The sequence below is a fragment of the Pelobates fuscus genome, chromosome 8 (assembly GCF_036172605.1).
Source record: "Pelobates fuscus isolate aPelFus1 chromosome 8, aPelFus1.pri, whole genome shotgun sequence".
NCBI lineage: Eukaryota > Metazoa > Chordata > Amphibia > Anura > Pelobatidae > Pelobates > Pelobates fuscus.
In genome coordinates this window covers 62,476,295-62,494,793 of record NC_086324.1, presented here as the reverse complement: position 1 = coordinate 62,494,793, position 18,499 = coordinate 62,476,295, and the positions used below count along the sequence as shown (strand labels likewise).

The following is an 18,499-nucleotide window of genomic DNA, read 5'->3' as shown; positions in this document are numbered from 1 at the left end:
GTCTCAATTTCAATATTCTGCGGCTGATCAAGTTTTGCTGTTATTGCATAATCACATCGGAACCCCCTGCATGATTTTTATTAAATATTTCCTCTCCTGAGGCCTCTGTCTTCATTCATCTGACCTTTCTGTTTAATATAAAATAAGGATGTTGAAATTAGCGCCAATGTACGGTCTGTGCCCTGGTATTTAAAGCTTGGAGAATAAAGGAGAAAAGGATGGAAAGTAAGGGATTAATTGGAATTATCAGCTTCTAAAGTTAACTCTTTCATCTCCAAATAAGGTCTACGGCTAGGTTAAAGAAGTGGAAAATGCTGCAGTAGGAGCCTTTAAGAGTTGATGGTTATAGAAAATGTATATTACAGGCCATGCACTACAGGGTCACTCCAACCACCATAACTAGTACAACGTATTGCAGTGGTAATGTTGCTAGGAAGCTGTTACTTTAAGCTTATCTTTGAAGCAATTTTAGTTTAACCCCTTAATGACCAAACTTCTGGAATAAAAGGGAATCATGACATGGACACATGTCATGTGTCCTTAAGGGGTTAATCTGTGGGCCACATGTTCTAACTCTAGAGAAATATATATAATATATATAATGCCAAAAAAAAAACCATAATGTGTGTCTGTTCTCATTTCTTAAGTTTCTGTGCCCAAGGAGCACTTCTCAAAGTCCAACGTAAATATACACTCCGGGCACCAATTCAACTTTAATGCACCTGATAGATTTTGGTCTCATTAATATACTGTTTTTTTTTTGCATGGTCAAATATTTATATCTTCACAAAAAAAATAATTAATTATATATGTATATACAGTGAGAGAAACTACAAACAGCTAGTGATATCCTTACTATATGTCTCCCTTAGTGTCCTCTCCTTTTAATGCAGGTTGTGTTGTTGTTCAAATCATTCAGTGACTGAGTTGTGTTCAGGGCCGGATTAACATAGTGCTGATGGAGCTGCAGCTCCAGGCCCAGGCCCATGGAATAGGCTCATTTAAAAAAAATAAAAATAAAAAAATATATATTTTTTTGAAATTTATTTTTTACACACACACACTACTCTTAGGTTTGCCACCTGACTGGTATTTTACTGGCACAGCCAGTATTTGAGGCTGCCTGGTCATGCTGGTATTGCAGTAATACCAGCAATACAAATGCAGGTGTTTACTCTGCAATACCAGCACCGGCCAGTAGGGGGTCACTGTATGTGGAGAGAGGCAGGGATAGGAAGTTACAGCATATCCCTGCCTCTCTCTACTACTCACTGATCTGTGGGGGAGCAGCAACACAGCACGGAGTCCAGACAGCAGCTCTACATCTCAGGTAAGTGAGGGATGGGGGGAAAGGCAGAAGGGACACATGGGGACACTGAGACATTAGGGGATACTGAGACAGTCTGACACTGAGACACTAGGGGACACATGGGGACACAGACACTGGGAGACATGGGAACACTGAGACACTTGGGACACTGGAAAACATGGGGACACTGAGACACTAGGGGACACTGAGACACTAGGGGACATATGGGGACACAGACACTAGGGGACATAGACACTAGGGGACACATGGGAACACAGACACTAGGGGACACTGAGACACTAGGACACATGGGGACACAGACACTGGGAGACCTGGGAACATTGAGACACTTGGGGACACTGGAAAACAAGGGGACACTGAGACATTAGGGGATGCTGGGACACATGGGGATGCTGAGACACATGGGGATGCTGAGACACATGGGGACGCTGTGAGACATAGGGACATTGGGAGACACTGAGACATTGGGACATGGAGACACTATGTCCCCATGTCTCACAGTGTCCCCATGTCCCCCAGCCAGTGTCCCTAGTGTCTCAGTGTCCCCAAGTCTCCCAGTGTCTGTGTCCCATGTCTCTCAGTGTGCCTAGTGTCCTCATGTGTCCCAGTGTCCCTATATGTCCCAGTGTCCCCATGTCAATGTCCACAACTGTCCCCATGTCTCCCAGCGTCCCCAAGTGTCTGTCTCCCAGCCAGTGTCCCCTAGTCTCCCAGTGTCTGTGTTCCCATGTCTCTGTGTCCCCAAATGTGTCAGTGTCCCCATGTCTCCCAGTGTCCCTATATGTCCCCATATCTATGTCAACAACTGTCCCCATGTCTCCCAGCCAGTGTCCCCTATTTTCCCAGTGTCTGTGTTCCCATGTCTCTGTGTCCCTAGTGTCTTAGTGTACCCAAATGTTTCAGTGTCCTCATGTCTCACAGTGTCTGTGTCCCTAGTGTCTCAGTGTCCCCATTTCTCCCAGTTTCCCTAAATGTCTCAGTGTCCGCATGTCTTTCAGTGTCCCCATGTCTCTCGGGGACACACTGAGACATTGGGACACTGGGAGAAATGGGGACACTGAGACACTGGGAGACTAGGGGACTGGGAGACATGGGGACACTGACACTGTGATACATAGGGACACTGAGACACTGGGTGACTTGCGAGACTGAGACACTGGGAGCCAGGGAGACACTAGGAGCAATCCATCTATACAGCAGAATCAAACTGTGAGTAGTTTGTTGGTGATTTTACAGAATTTTCTCTGATGTCACTCCTTGTGATTTACATCATGTGATGTCATGCATAACTAATTAATTATACAAATGATTAAGGCTGGTATTTTTTTCCGAGACTCTTCACATACTCTTGCTTAACCCCTTAAGGACCAAACTTCTGGAATAAAAGGGAATCATGACATGTTACACATATAATGTGCCCTTAAGGGGTTAAAGGAGCACTATATGGTCAGGAAGACAATCATGTATTTCTGACCCTATTATGTCAAAACCACCACCCTGGCCCCTTCTTGCCTCCCTAAATATAGTAAAATATTACTTGTATTCAAGTCTGCAACTGCTGGCTCTGCCTCTGAACTGACTGTCTGCTGAAATCATCAGAAGTGGTGGTCTGAGCAAATTACAATACTTCCCCATAGGATTGGCTGAGACTGTCAACTAGGCAGATCAGGGGCAGAGCCAGCACAAGTCCAACATAGCCCTGGCCAATCAGCATCTCCTCATAAAGAATCAAATTGAATCAATGCATCTCTATGAGGAAAGTTCAGTGTCTGCATGCAGAGGGTGGAGACACTGAGTGGCAGTGCTGCACACTAGGCAGTACTGCCCCAGGAAGCACCTCTAGCAGCCATCTAAGGAGTGACCAGCCATCTCTGAAAAGACAGTGTTTACTGCAAAAAGCCTAAATAGAATCATTCTACTTACCAGAACAAATACAATAAGCTGTAGTTGTTCTGGTGACTATAGTGTCCCTTTAAGTTTGGAAGCTTAAGAGGGATGTATGGGAACAAAACGTGTGTGGACTGGCTGACAATAAAATTAGTTTAGGTAATGCAGACATGGTCTCTCTAACACTGTGGCATGTCCCCTTTCTTCTACGCTACCTACATACACTTTTTCTCTGTCCCAGACTATATACCAGGAACTTCTGCATTTATGTCAAGCTCAGGGTGCTGCCTGCATAGTATGCCCTTAGTTGGACAGTCTGCAGGATTCGCAGGCAGCCTGACATGCATTCATGCCAGGCTGACCTTCCAATTCTTTGGACAAACATGCCCCCTTTTTGGGCACGTTTACCCCTTTTGTCAGGTCTGGTCACGTGATTCGCGCCAGTGGCACACCCTTTTACCCCTCCCATTGACTTCCTGCTTCACAGGACACTGCTGTTAGGGGTTATGGATTTACTTGAAATATAAAAGCATAAATTAGAGAGAGATTAGCATAGAGTATATGTTTTCTTATAGCTGCATCCTATGAGTTTCCCTCCAGCACCATCTCCATCAGATACATGACGCTTGGGAGGTATGACTGTTTTAGTGTTTTTGGTCGATAAGATTCTGTAATTAGGCCCATCATAATTGTCAGCTCCAGGCCCACTGTGCTCCTAATCCAGCCCTGGTTGTGTTCATACATTTTTGATAAGGAAGTGTTTATCTGGAGTCAGGGGTGGGGTAAAGAGGCCGGTTTATGGTGCAGCCTTCTGCAAAACGTTTATTTTATGCAAAACTATAAAGATTTGAGCACGCAAAAAATTACAGCATATTAATGAAGCTAAAAACCAAATCAAATGCATTAAAGCTATATTGGTGTCTTTAAAGATATGCAACTGGTGCACAACAGTATATATATATAATATTAAATTTCTCTGCAAATGATACTATCCACTAACACATTTAATGTATGTGTATATATATATATATATATTTGTGGTCGTGGCCATATAGCCGTATATGAGATCATAGCATATAATAACATAAATACCAATTAGTTGGAAATAGTCGGTTGTGGTGTGCCGAAACCGACAGAGCAGTAGGCCTGTAAAAAGTGGGCAAAAATAAAATACCATAAGACATAATACGTTGACCAAAAACTTTATTTAGATAAGTCACAGAAAGCTAGTCTTAATTCTTTAACAGGATTGGGTATATAGAGAGTATAAGCGGAAGATTTCCAGCGTCCCATTGTTTTGATGATGTGCGGAGGTATGTGGTTAGCAGAGGCTGTAGATGCTGCCCCGATTCGAAAAGAATGACCTGAAAATTTACTAGGGTTCAAGCCGAGTCTAGTCAACAGCAGTCTTACATAGTGCATAAACCTTGCTGTAGTTAGAACGTTACCGTGCAGTTCTAGCAAAGGTTGTAATGGTTGTTTGTGGAGTGATTGCAGATAATTGTCAACATTTTGTACCGGGCACCATTTGTTATGAGTAGGGTACAAGGGGATCGTAACGGTATGACCCATGGTGCTGGTTTTTGAGTGTTTAAATATGAGTAGGTAATGTGTTGTAACATTTGCCATTTGCCATGTGGCCAGGTAACTGCATAAGAAAGTTTGTGTCATGGTTTAGAAGCACGTTTGTGGTAGTAGGTCAGAAAAACACCAGGTACAGGTGTTATTTTTTTCTCACATGTGACAGGTCTGTGATGCTCAAATATTCTTCATATTCCAGCATATCACTCTACAGCTATACCACATATTGCCATTTTTAACCCCCTCGTACATGTGTGAGGAGTAAGCAATATGTTCAAAATCTGGAAAGTAGCCCCCATTCCCCCCTAAGATGGGTCCAAATGCAGCTGTTTGTATTCCCACTTCCTATTTGTTGACCTGTATCTTTTGAAGTGGATGAAGGGCAATTTATAGTAAACTTCTTCAAATTGACTACTAGAATACTAAATAATGATGTCAATATAATATTAATAATGATTGGCGAAAAAAAACAACACCCCACAAGTGTGTGCAAATAAGCCTTCTAAATAATAAGAGAGCTGCTGTCCTTTCGCTATAGTGCTCAAGGGCATTGAGTTATATGACTCCCAGTGCTCCACTGCCCTGAAAGTTAACACACATAAATGTTATGATCATTGTGAAACCGATGAAGAAGATTTCATTGCTTGGATTCCCAAATCCCAAAATAGCCCAGAGGCAGGAGAATCTTTAGAGAGTGATTATTCACTCACAGACAGATGTCTGTGCTCGGCACAGCTGAGGAACAGAAACAAATCGTCCTCTAATATAAGAAGTGAATGCAGAGAGTTCTTGAGAAACTTATATCACAATGAACTTTGCAGGCAGGTACCAGTCCCTGCATCTACTTACCCACCTGTAGACTATTTCTAGTAACATTCCATCAAGAGAGCATCTGACACCTCTTTGATATTTCTTAACCAGCATCCAAGCCACAACACTTGTCAAAAATAACAGATTGTCAAGGTTCAAGAACTTTGCTGAAACTGCTGTCTAAAGGATATATCTTAGTTGCAAATATAATGGAGCTGAAGAATCTAATTTCGTACCTGTTGGTATTTGCTATGGTCAGATTCTTTTGTCCTGCTTGTCTGCTGAGGAAGTTGCCAACTGTCTACATGCTGAAACCTGCAATTGAGGTGACGTTCCAACTTCTCATCAGGGGTCATCATGAAACTCCTCATGTCGTTAAGCTGGAAAACCCCAAGACAGGACATTAATTTGATTTTCACATATACTCACTGTCACTGGCACAGTTATTTAGAGTTTAATAGGAAAGATTAAATCAAATGAACGGTCAGGATAGAACCCCACCATCTCAATAAAGTAGAAATAGTTGAGTCTCAATCATTGAATGTCACCCGAAGGTATTAAGCTAACAAAATTGACAATGGTTTTAAAATGCTGCTACCAAATCTTCAGGCAATAGCATGTTAAGTCATATTATTCGTCCCAAGTATGGCATATGCTTGAATTTTGATAGATCGCTTCTGGAGTTCTATGTCCTTTACCTGTCCGAGTGAATCATCACATGATGCAATACTCACTGAAATAAATGGGTTTTGCAACTTTTTATTCAATTGCGTTTATATCTATCAAGAAAATAAAATGTTGAACATGTTAGACTGATATTCAAGCATGATAGGCAACTTATAGGGTTTTCAGTAAAGTGAGAATATTCCTTTTCTAGTTAATTCTTTTTTAAATTTCCCTAATTGGAGTGTGTTCATTTTAGAATTTCATGTGTCCTGCTCTGTCAATTGCATATGTCCTGCTAGAGCTCCCTCTTTATTATTTCTCTATAGCCTCCACCTAGGTAGCACTAGGGGACACAATGTCCCGCTCACTATGTTATTTATTTGTAGCTTTTATTGTATTAATAATAGCTACCTAATCGCTAGTCTTTTATGACAGCAAGTAGCTGCTGTCTCCTCGCTGTTTAGAAGACATGCATGTACCCATAGCATGGTGGGTTGTGGTATGAGGTGGTTCAAATGGACCCTATCAGCTTTTATTTGTCAAACTAACCCTCAGGGGAATGGGGGCAAAAAGAAACATGCAGACATGATTTCAGGACTAGCTGTGCCAGGACTACCATTTTTAATCCCCTTCAGTTAAAAATTAAAGTGGTTGTCCAAATGTAGTTTGGAGTGAAAATATGCAAATTACTTTCGAACAGATGGAACCAAAACATGGGCCACACTTGGTTCTGCTCAATAAAGTTATTATTTTCTAACAAAATTATTTGGATGAACCTTATTTTCTTTCTGTGCACACAACCTTTTTTGTTTTAAATCAAAAACTTCTATTAGATTTCAATTGAAAATCAATGCATCCTTGACAATTCTTTTTTTATTGTCACTTTTTCTAGTATACAATTGCATAACTGTATCTGGTGACTGTTTAATTTCTCTATTAGTCCTGATAAAATATGTAGGTAAAAAATAGAAAATAGAAATAAAATGCCATATAAACTCTTATGATTAATTATTATCACTGGTATAATTCTCCTAGTAGAACGTACACTGGTTGGATAGCATAGAATGTATCTATCAATCTCACCTGATACATGCCTCTGCTGGTTTTGTCAGTACTTCCCACTCTTTCATCTATTATAATAAAATTCTTCCTTGATTCGCAACTGGGGGAAATACAAAACATATTATTAGTGAACAATGTGCAACAGAGGAAGATTTTCGCAAAGTAACTTGAGTCCACAATTGTGGAGCATATTTTAAAATGGGGAGCAGTCACCATGGGTCGGTTTCTGCTGTTCTAGTTAGTTTCCATGTTGACTACTAAACTTTAGAAGTTAAATCCTGAAATGTCTAATCTAGCATTCAAAAATATATCAAGAGCCAATTCATTGTAAGGGCTGGGCTGTCACTTTGGAATTTATAATATTGAAAGAAACTTTGAACATTCCCAATAACCCGTGGTAAAAAAGACTAAGGCAGAACAAATATTGCAAATGAAGAGGTGGGATAGAAACATCATTTTATTTCTCTTCTTCTTTGCACCTGGCAGCCATCACAGAGAAATCATAGGAAGGACAGAGTTTATAACATAAACAGGGAGCTAAAATCCAGTTGCAGGATAAGGAAGTGAGAATTTTTGCATTTTATCATAGTTTATTTTTCACACCTCTCAAATACATATGTTCCCCTCTAATTCTTCAATGGTAACTCTTTTGAGATTCAAATTTGCCTACACACAAAAGCCCTATCCTTGTACAAATAACATTTTAAAAAGACGGGGAACTGGTCCTCCCATAAAGCCAATTCATATCCTGCAGTGAGATCACTCACGTTTATACAGTTTTTCATGGACCCGCTTCATGTAATAGTGGTATACCTGCATTTAAGGGGGTAGTTTCTTCATAATATAATGTTTAGTAAGTATGTGTTTATAGATCTTAAAAATAAAATGAAATGTGCCTGTTCTGTTTGCGTCCATCTTCATTCCCTGACCTGTCCTTGTTATAAGCTCTGTCCTTTGCTCCTGGCTGTCAGGAAATTAACAGAACAGAGAGAGATAGAGAGAGAGAGAGAGAAAGGAGAAGAATCAAAAACAATGTTTCTTCCCCTCTTAGTAGAATGCAATGTGTGCCCTAGCTGTGCCAGGACTGAGCTGGATTGTAATATCAATTTCAAATTTTTTAATATAAATTTAACACAAAGCTAAACAAGAGAAAAGTTAAGACAAGTAACAGGTAATTCTAAATGTTTTATTCAATTATAGAATTTCCAGAGAAGTGTAAGCTCTTTTTATAAAATACAGCTTGAAATATATCTGCTTAGTTAACAAAACAGAATGTAGCATTTTTCAGTTATTACACATGGATTAACGTCTACTTCTCTATGAAGTTCCGAGGAGCCAGAACACAGTCTGCAGGAATTTAAAAAAGAGAATAAACTGATTAGTGAAATTATCGGTAAGTTGTTTTCCTTGTGCTTGTTTTCTTTTTCTATTTTTTTCTATCTCATAATTCCGTGTCTTGCCTTTCAGTGCTGCTAATCAGTTCATTAACTGGGACCAGGAAAGCACCTTTAGCATCACCTTAGCTACTTTATTGTTGGAGGGCAAGGTACAATGAACATACAGTAGGGGAGAGGAGGGAAGCGTGTCTTACCACCGATGAGCAAGGCCATTTGAACCACAAGCTATAATATGTAATTCCCAGCGACAGCGATCGACACTATGGGCAAAAAACGCAAACCTCAACCTGCCCTGATTGCAGAGGAAACCCCGTAGACTAGATTTATGGCCTCCACACTGGAACACTCAAGGGCCCTGCAGTCATAGCTGACAGACTCCAATATGGAACCCAGCCCTAGCGGTATGTACTCCAGCTCCGAAAGCCATTCTCCCATACTCTCTTGCTTGAGAGGAGCCAGATAGTGGTGGAATTATACCCTCACTGTCCACCAAAGATGATGTTGTTAAGATGTTAGAACACATCTTGGGTCTAATCCAAACAGAAATAGTGGGAATATGCACAGATGTTGCAGCCTTGGACACACAAGTCTTGCAGTCCAACTGCACAATCCAAGCCACCTCTACAACAGCCCATAAAACTATGGCTGCTACAACTACATATGCCACAATCCTAACACACTTAGTGACATCGGTAAATGACCTGGATAACAGGGGCAGGTGCTTGAACCCTAGTGTGCAAGGCATCCCAGAAGCAGAGAGCCCAGAGGACATCCCAGACCTCCTACAAGAGCTGTTCTGCTCCATCCTATGCTCAGTCTTTTCTGCCTTAATTGGCCCAGTGCAATCACACTGCAAATTTCAGCAGTGATCTCCCAGAGGTGCGCAACCTAGGAATGTTGTGTGTTGCCTTACTGACTTTCAGTTGAAGTAGTATCTCCTGCACCAGTACCCATCGATCACTTTTAGAGAGGCAGAGGTCTTCAGGATCTCTCAAGACATACCGAACAATCTTGGAAGGCCTTGAAGTCTGTCACTAATGCCCCCAACAATCCATACAGATAGGGCTTGCTCCTTCAGCTGGTTGCCAAGAGGGGTACCAAAACATGGTTCATCAAAACACCACCTTTTACTAGGGCTATGGACTTGCTGGAGGTCACAGTGACAGATTGGCTTTCCTGGGAGGCACCAACCAAATCCAGACAACACCCATTCCACAGCCGCTGCTAAAGTGCCCCAGACAAGTGCAGAGGAGTGGGTACTCACCTTCTACAACTGAGGAGTGAGCCATGAAGGCTTGTTGTCCTAGGGGGCAGACAACCAGTCCCTCAACTGATAGATACATTGGAGTCTACCCTTTTGTGCACCAACTATTATGAAGGTTTACCACTCCTGGCAGTGGCGGAACAACCGCGGTCGCAGGGGTCACACCTGTGACCAGGTTGCCCACCGACAACGTTACGCGGCCCTCACGGTAGAACTGACGGGGCCGTGCACTCAGGGGTCCATCGGGTGGCCCGTGCTGTTAGTATTTAAGAAGTTTCTAAAAAAGGAAGGTGAAATTTAAGCTGCAACTTGGTTCAAAGTTTGCATTACTGGAAAGAAAATATATCACTTATTATCGCTGATACATCAAAATGTATAATAATAATTTAACAATTAAGCAAGCAAGGTAAAGGATGGATTTAGAGTCACCCTCATGTTTCCTACCTTTTAGATGCAGGAGGGTGGCTTTCCCTGGGGTCCATTGGCTCAGGCTGATGGGAGTCTGAGTTCCCACTCTGACTCCCATCAACCTGAGCCACTGGACCTCAGGGAAAGTCACCCTCCTGCACCTAAAAGTTAGGAAACAGGAGGGTGACTTAAACATTTTGCATGTGTCTGTGTGTTAGTGTATGTGTCTCTATATGTGTGTGTGTGTGCATGTGTGTATGTGTGTGTGTCTGTATCTATGTGTGTGTGTTTGTGTGTCTCTGTGTGTGTCTATGTGTGTGTCTGCATGTGTAGATGTTTGTCTGCATGTGTGTGTGTGTGTGTGCAGGGGACTTATGGGAGAGGGGAAGTAGACATATGGGTATGGGGGGGACCACGGCCCCATGGTTTGTAGTTACGCCTCTGACTCCTGGTAAGCAGAACTTCCTAAACTGGGACTACCTGGTAACTGATACTTGTGCTGTGACATTCATAGGGACTAATCCCTAAGACTAATCATACCTTTGAGGTCATAATTAAAGTGGTAGCCATTACAGGGGATAAAATGCATGCCTTATAATTATCATTTCAGAAAACCAGTGGGAAGTACTATGGTGTGATGGTTTGAATAGGCTTTCATGTTTGCCCCTGTGGGGTAGTCTCATATTGCCATTGATGTGGATGATGGATGTGCTGAAACGGGGTGTGTGTCCAATTATATTACCAAGATGCATTTATTAAGGGTTTACGAATTAAGGGATGCCCAGGGACCTGGTTTCTGCACCTTCCCCAATGTTTGTGTTTTTGTCCTTACTCATCACTTCCGTTGTGTTTCTAATGGAATGTCATTATATGTGGACATCATTTTATGCCCCATGTAGATGAGTGTGGTGTAGGTGCATGGGGATGCATGAGGTACGTCAGGTGGCACTGTAGTGTCATTTGGGAAGAGGGGTGCAACTATGGTATTAACACCTGCGTCTATTGAATGACCAGCACAGTGTGGTATCCGAGATACGCCCCCACTATGATGTCATGGTCCTTCTGGGGAGACCCAAAATTTTACTTTATCTAACTAATTGTACATTGCTGCTGTATGTCCTTCGGGAATGTGGACAGGGGGGTACACTCCCCTTCTGTTTTGTTTTCCGTTTTAGTTCTTGGGACTCAGGTATGCGACCCTCTTCAGTACATGGGGATGTGTCCAATTTGGATTTTTTGTCGTAAATATCAGTTGTGCTCCTGATATTGGGACATTTCATTTTATCTTACTGTGGCCATGCGAGGCTGCCATATTTTTGTTTTTCAAAATCATTTGCTGGCGAGACTCTAACATACAGGAGTATTATACCTTATTCATTGCTCTATATGTGTTTATATAGCCAATTATCACTGATTTAGAACATACAGTGCGAGAATCAAAGTGGAGGCTGAGAGGTGGTGGGGAATTTTGCTGTATGCTTAAGCGCCCCCAAATTAAGCCTGTGTCCAAATCAAGGAAAGCTGACATTGAGACAGAAAACTGATGAGTGGATCAATGTGTACTGCATGCAAATTAGATTCAGTGACATTCAGAAATGCTTTTTATTTTATCTGCAAATGTTCAGAATTTCTCTACTTATTCCTACTTTCAAATTAAAGGTCACTACGGATGCACTTACTCACTGTCCTGCTGTATCAGAGTGCTTACATATTTCACAATGTGTACACTGACTAGAACTTTATATTCAGTCCATGTTCCATTTCAATTGGACTGTATGTAGGATGGATCAAATTTTTGTATTTTTGCTTTTTTTTATCCACAATCCTGATGTTTGCATTTACTGGGTTAGCAGAAATTCAGCTTAATTGAAGTATACAGCTTTTTATAAATCTATAGAAATGTAGACATTAAAGGGGCATTCTAGGAACCAAATACATTCCTCGCTTTTTTAATGAATTATATAGATGGTACCAAAAACAACAATATGTTTTTGCAATTGTCAGACTGCAGAGACTGTGTCTAGTCAGCACAACCACTACATTAAGATATAGTGATTATGGTGCTTACACTGTCCCTTTAATGGCCCATAATCACTACAATGAACTGTAGAGTGCAATATAAATAATAGAACTTGAGCTTCATAGATGTATAAGTAAGAAAGCAGAGGGCAAGTTAGCCCGCATCATATATCTAGACTGCCTTCTAGGGCGGGATCAGTCTGATATGCAAATAGTTTAGGTTCTCTCTGTAATGGCACTTGATAAGCTAAATAATTTTGAGAACAGAGTGGGGACCCATTAAAGAGCCAGCTATTTGACTTGTAGGCTGTTCTTAGTATTCTCTATACCTCTGTTATGGTTTGTTTTCAAATTGCCCAGGGTCTCCCTAATCTAAAATGCTACTCTAGACGTGGACAGTTTGCTAACTGTGCCTAAACGGGTATCAGCCACATCTCACTGGACTGAAGTGGGATCCAAATGCAAATGCTTAAGGTTTTCCCTGTATTGTCACAAGATAAGGTAAAATCATCTTGAAAACTGAGTAGGCACCCACCAAAGGCAACCTATTTGAATTGTTTGTTCTCGGTATTCTCTTGCACTCTGTTGCTATATATGTACATTTTTATTTATATATATATTTTTTATATATATATAAAGTACACTCCTCACATTTTTGTAAATATTTTATTATATCTTTTCATGTGACAACACTGAAGAAATGACACTCTGCTACAATGTAAAGTAGTAAGTGTACAGCCTGTATAACAGTGTAAATTTGCTGTCAAAATAACTCAACACACATTCATTAATGTGTAAACCGTTGGCAACAAAGTGAGTACACCTCTAAGTGGAAATGTCCAAATTGGGCCCATGTCATGTGTCATGTGACTTGTTAGTGTTTGAAAGTCTCAGGTGTGAATGGGAAGCAGGTTTTGTTACATTTGGTGTTATCGTTCTCACACACTCTCATACTGGTCACTGGAAGTTCAACATGGCACCTCATGGCAAAGAACTCTCTGAGGATCTGAAAGAAAGAATTGTTGCTCTACATAAAGATGTCCTAGGCTATAAGAAGATTGCCAAGACCCTGAAATTGAGCTGCAGCATCACCATACAGCGGTTTCACAGGACAGGTTCCACTCAGAACAGGCCTCGCCATGGTTGACCAAAGAAGTAGAGTGCACGTGCCCAGTTTGGACATTTCCACATAGTGCTGTACTCACTTTTGTTGCCAACGGTTTAGACTTAATGGCTGTGTGTTGAGTTATTTTGAGGGGACAGCAAATTTACACTGTTATACAGGCTGTACACTTACTACTTTACATTGTTGCAGAGTGTCATTTATTCAGTGTTGTCACATAAAAAAATATAAAATATTTACACAAATGTGAGGGGCTTACTCACTTTTGTGAGATACTGTGTGTATATATATATATATATATATATATATACATTTTTTTATTATTTATTTATTTATTTATTTTAATTTCAGTAACCTTGCTAGTGTTTTAAATCTAACATGTTATATTAGTCCCTAAAGAAGAAGGTGATCCATTGAAGCTGCATCTCATTTAAAGAACGATAAGGATACAATTACCACAATCACTTACAGTGTGAGCAAATCCAGGAACTCGTAGAACTGAATTCTTCCTTTCTCCACATAACTGCTTCTGTTCTTCAGGTGCATTAATAACTTCTGTGGCGATATGGCAAAACCACACATCTGCATGAAAAAAAATCAATGCATTAAGCTCGCGAAACAGAATGAAACAGAGAGCAATATGTGACTGGCCTCCGTGACTATACTTTCACTTTTGCCCAACTTGAACCCTAAATTGACCACTGACAATTTAATGGTGTTATGTAGCCATAAAATGTTTTAACTGAATCCAGCTCCGGACTATAGAACACCAGTCCTACAGGAAGTGGCATTTTTCAAAGTCAGCGAGAAAGGAACCGTCTCTCCCATTCTCTTTGATAGAGGTTTGCTCTGGCTAGGGTAATCCACCCCAAACTACCACTAGAACTGTAGGAATAAGGAAACACAGAAGACAAAAAACTAATATTAAACTTACTATTTTATCCCCTAAAAGTGTAATGGGGCTTTTTTTGCAAAGTATGATTTGAAATCAGTGGCAAATTTCCTGGACAGAGGATTTCACCCGAGGAGACAGGAAATAGTCATTGAGCATCAGACATTCAAATGAAGAAGAACAGAGACCGACGTGAATCATGTATAAGGACACTGTGAGTGTACATCACCCATACACTAGGTACACACATAGGCATGAAAATATGAGATGCAGTCTCAAGTTTGGAGGGACAATTACACTTTCAGGGTCCCCTCCTTTCAAGTTTGTTTCCTGGTGCCTCACATCTGGGACAACTAGGTGATAGACCTCAGCAAGCACAGCATGAGTGCATCATTAAACATTGACACTCAGGACACTGAGCACATGAGTTGAGAGTGTTAGCAGCACTCTGTGCATGCACAGTGCTATTTGGGACTAGCCAGAGGTTTGGTTATTCATTTTGGTGTGCATTCGCACCTTGCAGACATGCTCCTTCTGTGGATACGGCCCCCTTTGAATTTAGGGGAGTCACATGCTGGAGTCACTGGCTTGCCTGCTATAAGCCTGCCCATACTGACTTTATACATTCCCGTGTTGTGAGTTATGTGGATGTAATAATAAGTCAGTACTGCATGTGATTGTATTAGGAATTTTAAAAAAAATAAGGAAAAAAACGAACTATTTTTACTAAGGAGACAGAATATATATTTTTTTTAATAATATATACTTTGAGATGCAGTATATACAAAGTATGTGTATATGGAGAAGGGTTTTACCAGTGAACAAAAAACTGGATTGGAGTTAAAAAAAAAAGTTTTCTTAATGACATTTAAACTAGTTGATGAAATAAATGACTCTCATTAACCCTTTGAGCACCAGAGGTGGGCATGGGTGGGCAACCAAATTAAAGAAAATGCACAACACTAGAAGAGGCTATCCATTTAAAATGCTGTCTGCGTATATTCTCTGTACAAGCGGCTAAACTTGTACTTTATGACAATGTTTGTATAGTGGAATTGGTCTGGTGCTGCTGTGTGTTCAGAGATATGACCGTGTAACTCAAATACAAGTTGATCCATTTATGGTGACATGGCCAGAAATAGTCCCCTGTAGGGAGAACATCTAATTGCACGGCCCATACCTGAAATTCATTGGAGAGTATTGTATGAAAACCCCGGCATTAATCATGGATGTATCGGTATACATATTAACAACAATACTGCCCTTAGGCACATCTTTGAGGTTATCGTGCCCAAGCTCAAAATAATCGTCAATAAAGAATGATTGCCTACATCCTGGAAAGAGTCTTTCATCTCCTGATTAGTTCAGGGAGTCTCAATGACAACGACAAAATGACCTTGTTTAATGTAATTTGTGTTACACACAGTGCCTGATGCCATAAGCATGGAGAGATATTTATTTTTCGTTTCTTGTTAAACATGTTACAATTTAATTCTTTTGTACAAGACTTAAATCAAAAATGAAAGTTTTGTGCAATTTAATAACATCATAGATGTCAACATTTGCGATGGTTTCCCAAAACCAAAGCCGAAAAATGAATAAATAAATAAACAAATAAATAAATAAACTTAAAGAACATTTAAAAACTCACAAAAACTAAACATAACAGCTAGCTATGAATAACAATCTTTCTAACATACAGAAAGTGTCCAGATGGCATTGTCCTCCACCTAGTCAATACATATATCAGGGTTATTCACTGAAGAGTTCAAAGTGAATTTCAAACGTAAGGCCAAAGTAGTCAAATTGAAAAAACTTCCAGTTTGGAAAAATGGACCAAAATTTTTTATTTCCTGTAAGCTCTTACTTTAGTAAAACAAAAAAATCCATGTTATGTGCCATTTATGTTGTTTCCTGAAAAATAAATCACCTGAACAAAGTGATCTGGACACTTTCCAGGAGAAAAAAAAAAGTATATATATATATATATATAGATATAGATATGAATATAGCAAACTGAACCACAAAATGGGGATATTTTATTAGAAAATGGGTATCTTTTGCACTCCAAGCCAATTGAAAGGAACCACTCGGAGGCTCCGTTAAATGTGAGTGTGCATTTATATATATTTTAATTAAAGCTCTAAATATCTGACTTACTGTACTATATTAGCGTTTATGTTCACATTACATTTATGAATCATACCCTTTTGGACCAAGACTACAGATCTATATCCACAGGCAGGTATTGTGCCACCCAAGTGCTACATCTGGAGCTTGTCTACAGCACCAAATTTCTTCCTTTTTGCCACACTAGACATATTTATCCACTACACTAGATTTTATCTTTTTGTCCTCTTTTTCTATTTTACCTCTCTTAGGGCCCGAGGACCTCATCAATGCACTGCTCCCTATTTTTATCCTTTCTAATTCATTAGTATCGAGTAGCTCTATGGCTGAAATATCCACTCTCCAAACAGCTGTTTTACCTGCACAAGTAAGTTTGATCTAAAATATATAATTCCCTTGTCAATATTTCCCAATTCCTTTTTAATGTAACGCCCTTTAAACTGCATTTTACACTAATTACAGGGAGTGCAGAATTATTAGGCAAGTTGTATTTTTGAGGATTAATTTTATTATTGAACAACAACCATGTTCTCAATGAACCCAAAAAACTCATTAATATCAAAGCTGAATATTTTTGAAGGAGTTTTTAGTTTGTTTTTAGTTATAGCTATTTTAGGGGGATATATGTATGTGCAGGTGACTATTACTGTGCATAATTATTAGGCAACTTAACAAAAAACAAATTTATACCCATTTCAATTATTTATTTTTACCAGTGAAATCAATATAACATCTCAACATTCACAAATATACATTTCTGACATTCAAAAACATAACAAAAACAAATCAGTGACCAATATAACCTTTCTTTGCAAGGACACTCAAAAGCCTGCCATCCATGGATTCTGTCAGTGTTTTGATCTGTTCACCATCAACATTGCGTGCAGCAGCAACCACAGCCTCCCAGACACTGTTCAGAGAGGTGTACTGTTTTCCCTCCTTGTAAATCTCACATTTGATGATGGACCACAGGTTCTCAATGGGGTTCAGATCAGGTGAACAAGGAGGCCATGTCATTAGATTTTCTTCTTTTATACCCTTTCTTGCCAGCCACGCTGTGGAGTACTTGGACGCGTGTGATGGAGCATTGTCCTGCATGAAAATCATGTTATTCTTGAAGGATGCAGACTTCTTCCTGTACCACTGCTTGAAGAAGGTGTCTTCCAGAAACTGGCAGTAGGACTGGGAGTTGAGCTTGACTCCATCCTCAACCCGAAAAGGCCCCACAAGCTCATCTTTGATGATACCAGCGCAAACCAGTACTCCACCTCCACCTTGCTGGCGTCTGAGTCGGACTGGAGCTCTCTGCCCTTTACCAATCAATCCATCTGGCCCATCAAGACTCACTCTCATTTCATCAGTCCATAAAACCTTAGAAAAATCAGTCTTGAGATATTTCTTGGCCCAGTCTTGACGTTTCAGCTTGTGTGTCTTGTTCAGTGGTGGTCGTCTTTCAGCCTTTCTTACCTTGGCCATGTCTCTGAGTATTGCACACCTTGTGCTTTTGGGCACTCCAGTGATGTTGCAGCTCTGAAATATGGCCAAATTGGTGGCAAGTGGCATCTTGGCAGCTGCACGCTTGACTTTTCTCAGTTCATGGGCAGTTATTTTGCGCCTTGGTTTCTCCACACGCTTCTTGCGACCCTGTTGACTATTTTGAATGAAACACTTGATTGTTCGATGATCACGCTTCAGAAGCTTTGCAATTTTAAGAGTGCTGCATCCCTCTGCAAGATATCTCACTATTTTTTACTTTTCTGAGCCTGTCAAGTCCTTCTTTTGACCCATTTTGCCAAAGGAAAGGAAGTTGCCTAATAATTATGCACACCTGATATAGGGTGTTGATGTCATTAGACCACACCCCTTCTCATTACCGAGATGCACATCACCTAATATGCTTAATTGGTAGTAGGCTTTCGAGCCTATACAG

The 18,499-nt window shown here is 40.3% G+C and overlaps 1 protein-coding gene across 1 annotated transcript in view; it reads right to left on the bottom strand.

The window, feature by feature from the left end:
• Positions 1-18,499, bottom strand: part of LOC134571244 (uncharacterized) — a 155,330-nt gene that overhangs the window by 38,966 nt on the left and 97,865 nt on the right. Inside the window, exons 6-8 of the mRNA XM_063429418.1 lie at positions 14,017-14,129; positions 7,358-7,436; positions 5,845-5,988 (exon numbers count right to left, since the gene is read on the bottom strand). Of these exons, the coding sequence (XP_063285488.1) occupies positions 5,845-5,988; positions 7,358-7,436; positions 14,017-14,129 (336 nt within the window). The remainder of the gene's footprint in view (positions 1-5,844; positions 5,989-7,357; positions 7,437-14,016; positions 14,130-18,499) is intronic.